At 41.8% G+C, this 16,255-nt stretch overlaps 1 protein-coding gene across 1 annotated transcript in view; it reads left to right on the top strand.

Moving 5' to 3' along the window:
- RPS6KC1 (ribosomal protein S6 kinase C1) overlaps window positions 1-16,255 on the top strand; it is a 297,897-nt gene that overhangs the window by 279,429 nt on the left and 2,213 nt on the right. The window contains exons 14-15 of the mRNA XM_082251364.1: window positions 1,546-1,628; window positions 5,840-5,935. Coding sequence (XP_082107490.1) covers window positions 1,546-1,628; window positions 5,840-5,935 — 179 coding nt within the window. The remainder of the gene's footprint in view (window positions 1-1,545; window positions 1,629-5,839; window positions 5,936-16,255) is intronic.

Here is a 16,255-nt window from a genome sequence, read left to right as displayed (position 1 = left end):
CTTTGTTTAAACAAACTAAATACATTCCAGGTGCAGAAAGAAGGTGTTCAATGACTTAAAGTTTGATATCTTTCTAAAGCAACCACAGCCTGTGTAGAAGCAGAAGTCTCTACTTAGTCATACTTATAGCTTTACAATCAGCAAAGCTCATACTTTCTGAGGATTACAGATATCTGGCCTAGTAGGGGGCATGTCGGACCTCTGCAGAGAGATCACTGCTTCAAAACAGAGAGCAAGGATCCTTCTCTAAAGCATGTTGACCAGAAGGCAGACTTTTCTATTCAGGCTGTGGCTGCGTTAGAAAAAAAAGTGATGAAAAAGTGTGCAAAACCTCTAACCATAAAACTCATAATTAAATCAAATGATATAAATTATATCAACATCAATTAATAAAATCACCAATAAAGTGAAAAGATTAAGCCATATACCATATAAATCAAACAATCCTGTTGTAGAAATGAAAATTCACTCTTAAAGGAATGTTTAGGAATCCACTGGGGGGCCAATATAAAGAATCATGTGCGAAAATAAAAGTCCACTCCCAAAGACGTATGTAAGGGCTCAACTACGGGGGCCAGTTTAGGATCTTGTAAAAAATAAAACACCAACGTCCCATGTGTTTATGTCCCAAACCATCTCGAAGATAGGTACATGAATTCTCTTACCAGATAACCGTGATCTCCAGATTATAAGAGATGAATAGCACAGTATACACTAAATGTGAATCAAAGTAGGGTATGGTAACAACCTCCACACCCACTGGGTCCTCCGTTGACTGTCCAGAAAGTTCTCCACAGTAGGATTCAGGAGAAAATTCAAAGGACCATAAAGTAATATTGCTAAAAGCCAATTTATTTACATGCACATAAACTCTCAAGCATCTCAGGGTAATAAAAGCTCAAGAACTATATGCTGAGGTACACCAGTGGATGTGAGGACATCATAGGCCGCTAGCCTCAGCCTGTGCGTTTCATCTATGCAAGGGACATTATCAGGGGGCATAAAGAGTAAAAAAAAAAAAAAAAAAAAGTAATAGGTACCACTTTGCATAACTTTTGTTTTGATGCATCTCAAATCTATTCAGCTGATTTATGGCAGCCCCTGTACTTTCAGTAAGTTAATAAACAGGAAATTAAGGTAGATTGGTGAACTTAGAGACAATACTTGTAGAAATTTTCAGGGTTGGAGTGACTATTGTGATGAAGTTTGCTACTAGTTGAAAAAATAGACCTTGCAGTGGGAGATTCTCAGGCTCTGAATGATTTTGTCACCCTTGTTATGATGTGACACTATAGCACAGCAAAGATGGGTAAATCACAGGGGTAGGTGAGGGCAGAACATTTTCTAGCTATGTTTCCTCTGTGTTTCAAGCTGTTTGTCTGGAGTTGCCCTTTATATTAATATTACAGAGACCAATGTGCAGTAACCCATAGCAAACAGCAGCCATCTGATTACTATGTGCTAAATATTCTAAACTAATGCAAGGTGATCTCATAATGACTCAAAGTTTGTTTCTGATACTAATGATGCTGTCTTTGTCCCCAGAGGTTGGAAGCATAGTTGAGGAGACTGAAGCATGTGACTGGTGGAGTCTAGGTGCCCTTCTCTTTGAACTGCTCACAAAAAAGGTATGTTTCCTAAAACATGTAATTTAGTTAAAGCTGGTTCCTCTCCTTAGGTTACTGACCCCTTACCCATAACTGATCACTCTTCTGGAGGAACTAATCCCTTTCTCCACCACTGTTAGGCCTCATGCAGCAGGACAATTTGTGAGCTGCTTCTGGGGGCGTCAATCGTTTTTTTTTTCTACCTCTAAACGCACCTGTATGTTGGCCTATGTGTCCATGCACACACAGGCTTTTAGAGTATAGTGGACTTATGTAAAAAATTACTGCGCTACTGTCGTAGAGAACAGCTGCTGGCACTACAATACAACAATATTGTCCAAAGCACTCCTGATTCTGCCCTGTGGTGATGGTCGCACTTTTTGGCAATCTTCCATTCTGAACACGGGATGCTCTTTTTGGATATGGGCTCTATTCCTTATTTGAATACACATTATTCACGTTATTAAGGACTTTTACCCTTTTTGATACAATTTTTGCTCCCTTATTGTGTTATATAGAGGTTGCTTGTTTGCACATTTGTCACTTAGCACTTTATTTGGTTTTGCATAGTCACATACTAAACACTATGTTTATATGTAACACTTTATATGTCAGATTAACGCATGCATTCTTTTGCAAATGTTTGTAGTGTGGCACTTTTCTCTTTTAGAGTTTAGTGGCAGAGGCTTTTAAAGCAGTAAGAAACATTTAAAGGCAGAAAAAAACACTTGTAAATGTGCATTAATGCTAGGCGCATTTAGTGCTTGAGTGTTTAGTCATTTCAATAGCCAAAATAAATTATTGTTCTGGCCAATGAAATTATTTACCTCCCCATTTTTTGACAACTTTAATGCGCCTAAATGTGTTACACACTTTTACAGTTGTCAGGTTTTTTTTTCTGCAAAAAACCCTGCTGCCAGGAGGTAAGGCTTCTAAGTAGAATGTCCATGATGTGCATGAGCCTTTATTCCCTTTACCCTAGTGTGCTTAGTTGCGGAAAATACTGCAGATGGGATTTTCCTGCCATTGAGGTGCTTTAACAGCCCAAAGAAAATGCACCATAGCAATAAAACCCTGGTGGAGGTACTAACCCCTCACCAATTTTTTAAAAGAAAAAAAAAAAGGTGGGCTTTGGATATTCTTAGAATGTTTTTGTTAATGCACATAGAAGAATAATGGGACCCCAAAGCAAGTTTTAATTAACTAGGGCAGGAAATAGGGAAGCAGGTAAGGTTATAAAAATCCCTAAAATGTTCCTTACCTATCACTAGAGATCGATCGATTATCGGCAAACCTGATATTTCGAGGGCCGACCTGCACTTTCCCCCATATATCGGATTCGGTCACCAAGGTGACCGATATTTCCGATATTTCGGAAAATGCTTGTACCGGAGTGATGCCTGCAGCCAGAGGCATCACCCCGGTACCGGCGTCCATAGCCGACGGTCGGCTGTCTTGTAATGACAACTGATGCGGCTGAGAAGCCGCTCGGCTGTCATTACAAGGAGTGGAAGGGGACGTCCCCCCCCCTCCCGCCACCTTCCGCGGTTTGCCTGGGTTTCCCGTCCCAACGGGAGACCCGGGCAACCAGCCTGCATGGCCGCCAAAGACCCGATCAAAGCCGCATTCGGCTCTGATCGGGTCTCCATGTAAAAATTTGGTGCCAAATTCAAAAAAATTACAGCATTCAAAACAGCCAAACTTGGCGTTTTGAATGCTTTTAAGTGCAGAGGAGGGGTTTGGGGTCTTTTAGACCCCCAGATCCCTCCACAAGAGTACCTGTAAAAAATAAATAAATAAATAAAAATTTTTAATGTATGAAAATATCGGCCAATATCAGCCGATACCGATATGCGATGACCAAACTATCGGTATCGGCAATAAAAAACAATATCAATCGATCACTACCTATCACCCTAGTAGTAGGTAGAAGAGGCATCTGTCTTGGGTGCTTCAGCGGCAGGAGGCGCAATAAGGTTAGGACCGGCAGTCTATGTTGCTAAAGTTGTTCATAGGGAGAGGGAGGGGGGCACTCTCAAGCCTGGTACACACTTCTAGTTTTTTTTTTTTTTTTCACCCAGTGGGGCAAGTGCTGATTGGGTGCTGGTTTTCCAGCATGTCCCTTTCGACAAACCTGTCAGACAGCTGTACACATTGACCGCTGGCTCAGCAGAACCCGGGCAATTTTTGATCCATGTGTACCCAGCATTAGACCTTATCAGAAAGGGTGCTAAAGGACCTAGTCCCTGCACTGCTATCACCAGGAACAAGCACGTCCTGTGATGTTTTGCTTCTATTAGCTCTACATTGTTGGCTTTGATGCCAGCTAAGGCTGGCCATAGACAGAGCAATTTTCTTTCCTGTAACCATGGGTTGCAGGAAAGAAAATCGCTTGATTTCCCCAACAGCCCCTAGCAATAATTGCATGTAAAATCTGACAGTCTTGTTGCACCCAAGTTGAATATTCTATCAACTTGGGTCATTGAGCCTGCCCATACATGTTTCAAATCTTGACCGGTTCCTCCTGCTGAATCGGCCAAGATTCAAACCGTCTATGACTGGCTGAAGTCTCCACTCTGTAACTGAAGGCTCCTCCATGACCTGGAACTGGAGTGCCATGGCACCTACATTTAACATCTGACACATATGTTTATAGGTGCTTTTATAGTTCTACCCTAATTCTTGGCTAACTTAGGAAATTAGACCTTACTTTATAGTTGGGTCACCTTTATCTGATCTTCAGTATAATGGCAACTGATTATGACAGTAGCCCAACAACACACAGTTAAATAATAGTGCTTAGAAAGCAGTTAGGATAATGCATAGGAAGTGTCTTACGTTAGACTTTTCAGATTTCAGCTGTACAAGCAGGTTCCTTGCTATTCCTGGGTTACCTCTAACATATAGGGACGGAAGTTGAAAGTTAAGGTTATCAGATTTATGATGCTTACAGCTTCATATTTCTATTTTTGTGGGGATTTTTGTCCTTTTCTTGAATGGAATTGAAATGTCTACACACACACATATATATATATATATATATATATATATATATATATATATATATGTGAAAATATCCTCACTGAACAGCGTCTGTATTTATGTATGGTGGGATTATAAAGCCTTAAAACAAATCTGCTGCTGTTGTGTGAGTGAAAATGAGCAAATAATGAAATATCCATTCCACCAAGAACTCATAGTATTTTATTTTCCAGATATATTAGTGAATTGAAGAAAAGTGGTACAATGGGCCACTAACCAGTACTCTAAGAGCAGAGTTTGCATTGGGGCTCACTCTGTAGAGGACAGGAGAATATGGGTTTCCTTTCCCTGGGTAAAAACAATGCAAATTCCTCTTTTACCATTGCAGGGGATTATTGGGTAGGAACTCCCACTCTGTGACATCTCTGACCTTAAGCAAATCCACCGTTGTTCATGGCATCCAGCTAAGCAAATTCACACCAATCACAAGGAAGGACGCCTAGCAAAAAAGAAAACGCTAACACGTCTGATCCTCACTCCCGCCATATGACACCTTACATACATTTCCCTCCCTAAGGGGTAGGGTCTCCCTGATTATATCACTGACCATATGGACGTGACCAGATTTTGTCAGTGGCTTTTCTTTTTTTTTTTTTGAGGCTAGTGCATGACATTTTTTGCTGTCTGTGCCCCATTAGGAAGATCTTCCTTCACTCGTGTCCCAGAGGTGCAACAGGTAGTGAAAGGCAGAGGGGTATTCCCCTGCCCTCAGAAGAGTGGGTGTCCCCATTGCTAAATTCACCCTCATCTGTTCTAGTGACAACTCCTAAAAATTACAGATTTCACCTGAAAATAGTCAAAAGGACAAATGGGTGGATCTCCCCAATAGGGGCAAAGACAGCGATACAAACAATTGACAAAGGGTCCAACCCCTCACCACTCTAGAGCCAAAGCTAAATAAAAAGTTTTGCCTTTACAATCATTTAAATAGTATTTACACGTATATAAAAAAATTACTTGAAGATTTTCTTGATTGATGGCAATAACCAGGGTTCACTGAATCACCAGATAATGAATTCTTGTACCTCTCACATTATGGTTGTTCCTGGTGGGTGGAGCTGGGAACTCAGATTCAGAGAGCTCATCAGAAAGATACAAGAAAGCCGTATACAGTATATGTCAGAAATGTGTGTGCAGGTCTGTAACATCCGATGTCATGAGTACATTTCAATTTTAACTTGCTTTTTCAGGCACTGGTTGATTGTCACCCAGCAGGAATCAGCACTCATACTTCCCTCAATGTGCCGGAATGTGTGTCTAAAGAAGCGAGGTCCCTCATTCAGCAGGTAATACAATAATAACCTACTAAACATTTACACACATTATTGCATGGTTTATCCTCAAGTAATGTTTAACATTATGCAAGTTTGTTTTTCTGTATAATTTTGCTGTAGAAAAGCTCAGCTCTGGACAAAATAAAAACATTAAACTGGAGCCCCAGAAGATTTTTATAGCAAAAAAAGCAACTGAGGCTACAGTACTCACCTCGTCTCTGTCCTTTGTAGTTATTACTTTCCACTACTAGGTATCCTCAGTTTTCCAGGTTGAATGACGTCCAGGAAATACTGTGAGTGCAGAAGTCGTCTGTCATGGACCCACTCCCTTAGGAGCCATCATTATGGCACCCTCTACTCGTGGTGATGCAAAGAATGCTACTGACGTCTTCACATAATTAAGATGTCATTTCCAAAGTGGAGCTAAACTCCCAGATACTTCAGTGGTCCAGCTTTCCTCACCAGCATCTTCAACTTGACTTCTTCCAGGTGCTGGGTTGCGACCATTCTCTTTGGGCAGCGCAGGATGACGTCACTTCTGTACACACACAGGTGTGCAGTCATCCCGGCACACAGGTCCTGTGCCGGATTGTAAATGGAGTTGTGCTTCCACAGCTCAGTGTAAATTCCAAAGAAGACTACAGGCAGGTAGGTTTCTTTCATTGCTGAAGAGCATGCATGTCTCTTCTCCAAAAAAAGTCTGCCTGCTCAAAATGTTTTAAAGACTTTAGTTCTGCTTTACAGTAGACCCAAAGTTAAAAAAAAAAAGATAAAGATGTCCTAACAATTAGGTCAGTGATGGTGAACCTTGGCACCCCAGATGTTTTGGAACTACATTTCCCATGATGCTCAACTACACTGCAGACTGCATGAGCATCATGGGGAATGTAGTTCCAAAACATCTGGGGTGCCAAGGTTCCCCATCACTGGTATAGGTAACTAGAAACGTTTTCCTCAAAAATTTCCCCACCAATGATCGGAGCGCCATTCTGACATGAGAAAGCAAAGCCCTGCTTCTTTACCAAGATGGCCTCCTCTACAGAGTGCTGGACATTTCATGGTAAGTCAGTAATGGGAATAAGATCAGCTGCAGGAAGACCGCAGGCAGTACATGCACAGCAGCACACATCTGCTGATAAGATGCATTGGAGTTGTCATTCAGAATGGCACTGCATCATACGAACGCATGTAACAAGTACGTTACTGCAGCGCTGTAGTGTGAACAGGATCTAAATTGGTTTGTTATCATTAACTCCTTCATCTCCCTTCTTTCCTAGCACTTTGTTTTTCTGTTTTTTTTTTTTCATAAATTTTTTTGCTCTCCATTTCGTTTTTTGCAGTTTAAGCGTTAATAAGGAAAAAGAGGCAACTCATTTATTTTGCAAATATCTTTGTTATGCTTTGTACCGCATGCATTATTTTAGTGTCCAAATAAATGGGAGAAATTGCTGAAAAAAATATTTTTGTTCAGACCATACGTGCATAAAAACTGATGGACTTGCATAGAATAAAGCGTAATGGCGGCGATCTGCGATTTTTTTTTGCGGTACTGCGACATTGTGGCGGACAGATCGGACCCTTGACTGACATTTTTGACACTTTTGGGGTTACCAGTGACATTTCTACAGTAATCAGTGCTATATATATATGCACTGTTACTGTAAAATTATACTGGCAGTGAAGGGGTTAACTTTTTTTGAGAGGGAGGGGCTATGTGTGTCCCTAGGGGCGTGATTCTGTTATTGGCTGTGGCTTGAGATGTATGAACAGTGATCAACGGTTCTACATAGTAGAACCGTATGATCATCATTCATACACCGGGGAGAATGACAGGCGGCTTGTTTACACTAGCCGCCTGACTTTCTCCCTCTGCAGCGGCGATCGCGAGTGACCGGCGGACGATCGGGTCCGCCGGTCACACGCGCGGGGGGGTCTGTGACCACTCGGGAGCGGGAGTGCGCCTCCGGGGGTGCGCGCTCGCTCCCTAGACCCTCACAGGCTAGCGACGTAGACCTACGTCACTCTGCCTGTGAGGGGCTGACCGCCGCAGTAAATAGTCGTGCGGCGGTCGGCAAGTGGTTAACCACTTTACCACCGGAGGATTTTGCTGTCTTAAGTCCAGGCCACTTTTTGCAATTCGGCGCTGTGCGACTTTAACTGACAATTGCGCGGTCGTGCGACGCCATACCCAAACAAAATTTACGTCCTTTTTTCTCACAAACAGAGCTTTCTTTTGGTGGTATTTGATCACCTTTGCGATTTTTACTTTTTGTGCTATAAACAAAAAAAGAGCGTAAATTTTGAAAAAATAACAATATTTTTCACATTTTTTTATATGAAATCCCCCCCAACAAAAATGTAAAAAATCAAATTTTTTTTTAAATTTTTGGATAATTTGTTTTCTGCTACCTATGTTTGGTAAAAAAAATCACAATAAGCGTATTTTGATTGGTTTGCGCAAAAGTTATTGCGTTTACTAACTAAGGGAAAGATTTCTGTCATTTTTGGTGTTTTTTTTTTTTAACGAGTAATGGCGGCGATCTGCGTTTTTTTTTTTGTTTTTTTTTGCGGGATTGCGACATTGCGGCGGACAGATCGGACCTTTGACTGACATTTTTGACACTTTTGGGGGTACCAGTGACATTACTACAGTAATCAGTGCTATAAATATGCACTGTTACTGTAAAAATGACACTGGCAGGGAAGGGGTTAATTTTATTGGAGAGGGAGGGGTTAATGTATGCCTGGTGCTTACTGACGTATGTGGGGGGAGGTGACTGAGTGACACAGGGACAGATCGCATATGTTCAGCTATGCTGAACCCTGCAATCTGTCACTGTCTGTCACTTAGGAGATCCGCCCGCTTTGTTTACACAAGCGGGCGGATCTCCAAACTCGATTCCCCGACGATCGGGGAAGAGCGGCGGTGATCACCGCCGCTCCTCCCCTGGCCCGACTCCCGCTGTGACTGAATACAGCGGGAGTGAGCCTCCGGTGGCGCGCGTGCGCCGCCCACAAGGGGAGGAGTCCAGCGACGTAGGTCTACGTCGCTGGACGGGAACTAACCGCTTTGCCGCAGTAGAGCTCCAGTGAGCGGTCGGCAAGTGGTTAAAGTAATACATAGCTCTGTGCTAGCTGACCTCTATTTGAAACCGTCCGCAGCTTCATAGTCATGCTTACTTTTTGGTTTCAGTCATTTTTGAGATCATAGATCTTGAACAAGCATGCAGCCAGTGATGATGGAACTCCTGCTCTTCATACTGGTTTCAGGTCCATAAATCCTGGAAGTTAATCTTTACTGTTCTGAGCACCACAAACCAAAAACACAAATTAATTCATTTTTAATATTCAAAGCAAACTCCCCCATCCATCCATGCTTTATTTTGTTGAGAAATCACTTTGAAAAACAACCCCCTAGTATTTTTTGGCCGTGGCCATCTTATGTAAGGTCAGATGATTCATGTAGCATTTACTTCCTGGAATCCATCTGCCTTTAGCTCAAGCATGCATGCAGGGGAGTGTGCTTAGCCGAGAAAACCCCTGATGAAGAGTTCTGGGATGTATGCCAGCATTTGCCTAGGCAAGAAACCAGGTAAGTAACTAAAGAAATGTAAAAACAGTTGTAAACAAGTAAATATGATATACTTTCCTATCTATTTACTAATGCTAGCAGCATGAGGATTAAAAATAACTAATGTTGATTGGGAGAGTGAAGTTCTACTTGAAGCTAAAAAATCAACATGGCAACCAGGAGCTCTGCAATTGCAGTGAATGTATTTTTCTTTATAGGGCTCTGAAGAAATTATAAGTCAGATATTTGTTTTTCTCCTCACTAAATGTTTCCCTGTTTGATATTAAACATTTTAGTTGGCTAATACAATTGCTGTGTAGTTTAGCTTTGAATGTTAATACATAGACTTTTGGCACCAATCTTAGAAAACTTCCAAAGCTGTCACACGAAGACAAGTCCTCCTCTAAACACAGGTCCCCATTCAGTCGATCATTATTCCGTACAGGCCGCTATTTGTGTTGAATTGCCGATGAAGAGAACCGTCCACGCCGGTGAATAAAACAAATGGATTTGATGGGTTTTTTTTTTTTTCCCCAGCTTTGCTTATTTTATGAACAGCTGGTTTGGAGATTCCTCCCGCCCCCAGTGAACGCCGCAGCTCACAGATGAAATATTAAAATGGCAAATGTTGTCAAGCGTTCGCCTGACACTGAACTTCTGAAGACGCGGCCTCTGTTTCAGGTGCCTTTACCGGAGTCAGCGCTTCGCTCCTCATCTTGGCTCATCTGTTCCAAGATCTTGACAAGGCTGGCAATGGGAAGAGAGGAATTAAGCGCAAAGAATTCCCTTTGCCTTTTCTCTTCTGCCGTGCCTGGAGCAGATTTTTGGCTCCATAGACGTGCAAGGAGGGGGAAGTGGTGGAAGGTTTCTGATGATCTGTGTTCGTTCCCCTATTAGAAATAGGATCATTTCAGACATCTGTGTTTTACAAATTCTCTCTGATGGCAGACTTGTCTCATTTTGTCTGCCTTGCACTTGTCAAAATACATCCTACTCTTTCCACATCACATCTGAGACCCAAGCGATCTGTTCTAAGGGAGATCCAAGGACATCGGCTCCCTCGAGATTTCTGTGCAGGAGGTGGCACAGCAGTCTCTACTCGAAGGGCAATTATGTAAGGTGCTTTTTTGACTTTTACAGAAATGAAACTTCAGAAGCAATGAGCATTGTGTTTTTATTAAGTCAATAACAGAGTCCTGGCTTTTAAATGTTTTTTTTAGACTTTTTATTTGAGAAGTTATACTGTTTTGAGCCTTTTTTTAATTCTGTTCATCACAGATACAGTTTAAACTATATTAAAACTGTATCTGTGCTTACAATTTCCAGCTGTTTTACAGTAGATATTAAAGGAGAAAAGAAGGAAAAAAAAAAAAAAACATACATACTCACTTTAAAGCATGGGTGTCCAACCTTTTAGCTTCTCTGGGCCACATTGAGTGTAGAGAAATTTTCTTGGGCCGCATATAAAATATATACTATAGTTAAGATATACAAGTTCTAAAACGGTGCCGTGGCCTCCCCAGCACTAATTTAACACAACTAGAGGATGATCAAATGAAATGGAATCAGTATACAGAGGTTTACTTCTGAGAGATATTAAAGGCACACTCTAACCACCATGACCACTTCAGTGATTTGAAGTGGTCATGTGGTAGGAGTCAGAAACACTGCACATGCAGGGATATTTACAGTTATGTGCTGGGGGCTAGTTGCACCCCTAGCACATGTAACTTAGGCAGCCAGAAAAGGTCATGTCCTTATTCATACATGTACATATTATAACAAAACACAACTAGTTATTAAAAAAGATATTGCATCAATTTACACACGCTAATGCACATACCTTTTCTACTTATTTTGCAGACTGCTGGCGGTTACTGCTGGCGGTTACTGCTGGCGGTTACTGCTGGCGGTTACTGCTGGCGCGGTTACTGCTGCTCATGCAGATACTGCTGGAGAAAGCAGCGGCTGCAGTAGAGAGCAGAGCCGCTGCTTCCTGTATGGCTCCTGTCGAAGGCGAAGGAGGAGTGCATTTCATATAACCATCGCCTGTGACAGAAACGAAACTATACAAGAAGCAGCAGCTCTGTCACTGACTGCAGACATCCTAAATCTCCCGCAGCAGCCGGGAGATCGCACGGCACCTGCAGTCTAGTGTGCGCCCATCCAATGCAGCCTAAACATTGCCCATCCAATGCAGCTTTACCAGTGTGTGCCCATCCAATGCAGCCTGATCAGTGCCCATCCAATGTAGCCTCACCAGTGCAAGCCCATCCAATGCAGCCTCACCAGTCCAAGCCCATCCAATGCAGCCTCACCAGTGCATGCCCATTCAATGCAGTCTGCAATGAAGTGAGAGGAGAGCCGCTGAACCAAGAGATACTTAAAATTGTGCTTTTCATTTCAGTACTGTGAACAAAGTAACTCTCTAGATACTTGTAAGAGCATGAACACTCATCCTGCCACAGGGGTAATCATGTTTATACCTCAAAAAATCAAGAGGTATTGTGGCATGAGATACCAGGAGCCACAAACCCAGCATAGAAACATCACATGTCCCTAAACCAATCAGTCGTTTGAGGAAATAAATGTGGGTTCTGTGGATGATAAGTATGGTTCCCGTATTTTGTGAATTTTTTTTAGGGCATCCCCTGTGCTTATTTGTCAGTTCTTCCCTCCTCAAATTAAAATTAACAGCGTCTCTCCACTGCGATACTGTGGGAGGGGAGGGTGAAAGCCATTTTTGTAATATTCATTTTCGAGTAAGATAAGGGGCCCTTGTCCATAATGGACTAAAATCAGCAGGTAGGAAGTCTTCCCGGGAGACAGGAATTTGAGTAGAGCAAATACTCTTAAGTGTCTGAAAAATGTTAGACCAATAGCGATCAAGTTTCATATGTCACCCTAACATATGGATAAGAGAACTTGTATTGGCAACACAGGTGATGCAGATCTGCCCCAAGAGTTTAAGCGTTGAGGCATGTAATGAGCTCTATGTACTATCAACAACTGAGTTAGGCATTGTGATGGAGATAAAGAAACTGAGGGTATGAGTTCCAAGGCTTGAAGCCACTGGTCATCCTCTAACGGGCCCAAATCCTCCCTCCATCGGCGACCACAGCTCAGTTGTACCTGAGCTCTATCACGCTGCAGTTTCACATCAGTATCTTGGTGTGAAGGGGTCTCATAGAAAGCAATTTGGGGGAAAAAGGAAACATGCGTTGTCACTCTATAACAGGAAGAACCTTCATCACCAGGTTTCATTTTATTGAAAGCTAAACCTTTAAATATTGGAAAATACTTTCAAAATTAATTTAAAGCCACTCTGTAGCTAGATGGAAAATTAAAATAAAAATTTAAAATTTAAAAGAAAAGACTTAAAGGTTTATGGGCACAAATAGGGCATATGGCTCTACAACATAAAATACGCCTGTAGTTACAGCACCTGGGAGCCCCAGCTGTGGCATATATCTGCCCATATTACTGTACTACAAAATACGCTGTGCGCCCCTAATCTTATGTAAACGCCAGTGCTTGCAATTACACGTGTATGGACATAATTTCCCAAACATAACAATTTCTTGTTCAGGAAATTACATCTATGCACATGTGTGTGTAATTGTGAGCACTCGTATTTTACACAAGATTAACACTTTACAGTAATATGGACAGAAATTCACTGCAGCTGGGTGTCCCAGGCGTTGTGAATACAGACGTACTTTATGCTTTACGCCTGTATATATACAGTAGTGTTCATAACCCCTATAACTTACCTGTCCCCCTGCCCACAGCACTGAAATTCCTTGTGTTGTAGGGCCATGGTGGCTGACGATCCCCCGCGTCCAACACTTGTATCATCAAAGCCTCTGTTTGCTTCATACTTCTAGATATAGTTATACACTTATCGACCTAAGATCTGGTTACGCAACTCAGAACCTCTTCTGTTATATTTTATGTCTTTATTCATTGGTCAAAGGTGTCTATATATAAATATGTATTACTGAGATAAGGGCCTGTGTTGACGGGCTTTGGGCTAATGTTGATGGTATCAGTTTGACAGATTTTGAGATCAGTCAGAACTTATTGCTAGGTGCATTTGGCCTGCAGTTAACTTTCTTTGCGACCTGCATATTACATGATTCAAGTTGCTTTTGCACTCTTCAAGTTGCTTTTGCACTCCCATAGGCTTGTATTAGGGAAGGAGGTCTTCCCATCTTAAAAATAAACTTCTGTAGAATTTGTCATTCTCCATGCAAATCTTGGTCCAAGTAGGTTGCTCTGGACCAGTGACTGCCAACTTACGAGGTACAGAGTGTCTAAAGTGTGGCCCTTGACATCACCCAAGGGATATACATATTGTTAAGTAGAGAGGACTGCCAGATACTGCAGACATAAAATAATGGACAGACTGTAGACATTCTACATGTTTGGTTGGAGACTGGAATCCTACTGAAGAAGATAGTGAGAGACTGGGGACGTTTCATGAGGCCAGTAGATAGCACTGCGATTACCTCTTTACAAATCAATGTTCTCACTCCCAAGGGCTGTGCAGTAAGTACCAGAAGCCACAAATTGAGCACACGGCTCTGGATGCTAGGGGGGAATCCAAATGTTAGTCCCTCTTGATAGGTGGCATTGAAGTCATTAGATGTAATCGTAAAAAAAAAAAAGATTTTAATAGAGGCACCCATTTTTAGAATGACTCTCCAAATCTTGAGTCTACAATAGTCAAGGACTCTAGATTTGTAGATTCATTTTAAAAAAAGGAGAGGAGTCTGTAAAAAAATTAAGTTTTGTTCTTTTTTTCCTTTATAACTACCTTTATTTGTAAATTTGTGCAACTCTCTGCTAAAAATGGTATGGTTGTTTTGATCTATGGTCTGACTAGACTACATCCTTATATCATAAATACTATATAACACACAGTTATTTGCAAAAGACACAAAGGTCAAACCTTTAGTCTAAGCTACATACTGTCAACCTTTTGTCTGGGTCTCTGAGCTTTGACCCGGCATCCTTGTAGACTGGAGGCACGTGAGGTCATCCCTGGTCCATCATGTCTGCTAAGAATCCTCATAGGCCACCTGCACTGCTCTACCAGAAGTAATAAGAAAGGGGAAAGCTTTCTCTGGAATTAACCCCTGCACCCTCTGATGACCCAGCGTCTTCATCATTGCTAGTAACACTCCTGCAAGTGGCCACATGGGAGATGCTAATGTAGCCTGTTGTTTGTAGGAGGAAACCAGCAGTCCGTATTGTCAGGAAGTCTTTAGCAGGAAAAAGGAAAGCCTATAGTAGTATGGAGAGGGCTCGTCTGTTTTTCCTTTCCTTTTCTACTTACAAATGTCACAAACATGTCCAGGGGGAGCATCTGGGGAAATTTATGCCACTTCATACCCTACACACAGGGCCTTTGACTTCACTTTCATACTCTTCAAAGTTTCCTCTGCTTTGTAGTGGCAGATGAAGACAAATGTTTGACTGGGGAAAATCCCAGTGTCTGTACTGTACTTGATACAAAGACCCTTTCAGTACAGGATTTACACACACTGACAAATATACTATGCATTATACTACACTGTATCACTTCTATATTACCTAGCTTTCAACACCATTACTGATTTTAAAGAGGCGTTCCATGCAAAAAAAAAAAAAAGAAAAACAAATGTTCAAGGAGTTGCAACCGATGCCACCTACATATCTAAAGTTCAGCTAGTTCTTTAGCTAGTTGGCACCTTCATTGATGATCAGCTGCTCTACCACGAAGTGTGTTACGCAGTTCTATGACTGTGAGCTCATCTCCCAGCCTTGTCCTTGCCTTGTCTCCTGACATGTTTTTAGGTTTTTTGGTCAAACTTATTATTTTTTTTACAATAATTTTATATTAAAAGAATAATGAAGGAATGTAGAAATTTGTCCACGGACACATAAAATACAGGTAAACATAAACCAATACAATGCCATGAACAATCGTACACAATTTAGTCTCAATGTATGATCACAAGAATGTCTGTGGTGTCAAAATCCCCAAGGGGTGTAAGAAGCCACGACCATATGCAGAATGAGAGACAGAAAATAAATGAAAAATAAAACAAACACTAAACGGGGGCCCAGGAAAGTACATCATATATCAAATGTAGGGCAGTCTGGGTTAGCTGTCAAGTCAACCATGCCAAGCCTAAACCCACCAGGTAACCCCAACTAACTTTTACAAGTTTTCTGGGCAAAATGCCAGGCCAATCCTCCCTGCCTCAGCTGCCAACGGCCTCCTGGGAACAAACTAATTTTTTTGTATGTACCCTAAGTCGCCCTCCCCCTTATAGCCATCCCTCATTTTTATCTTTTCCTAGGAGTGAAGAAATCCTCTTCTTTGATCCTGTAAGTGGTCACAGAGGTCTTCACGCCATTGGAGGGAAATCAAGGAGGGCAGCCGGTATCACTTTCTACGTCAACAGGGATGCAGAATCTGCCACTTTCCTCATTAAAACCCTGCAGGTGCAGCAGCTGATTAAACATGATAAAATCACTCCCATTCACATTGCACTTTGCCCATGGACACAGACAAACAGCATTTTCTTCAGAATAACAGAAAGTAGGAATCTGTAACAAAGTTTGTTAAAATCCCTGCAATATACATAGATCACCTAGAGAGGAATGTTTTTTCCTCAACAAAAGTAGAGTTACTGTTAGGGTATTTGTGAAAAAAAGAACCCTCCTCCTTGGTATACATAGCAATGCAGCTCTGTAGTCCAGACGCACAG

The sequence above is a fragment of the Pelophylax lessonae genome, assembly GCF_965119305.1.
Source record: "Pelophylax lessonae genome assembly, chromosome: 3".
In the NCBI taxonomy this organism is placed as follows: domain Eukaryota; kingdom Metazoa; phylum Chordata; class Amphibia; order Anura; family Ranidae; genus Pelophylax; species Pelophylax lessonae.
This window is presented reverse-complemented; position numbering and strand designations above follow the sequence as displayed.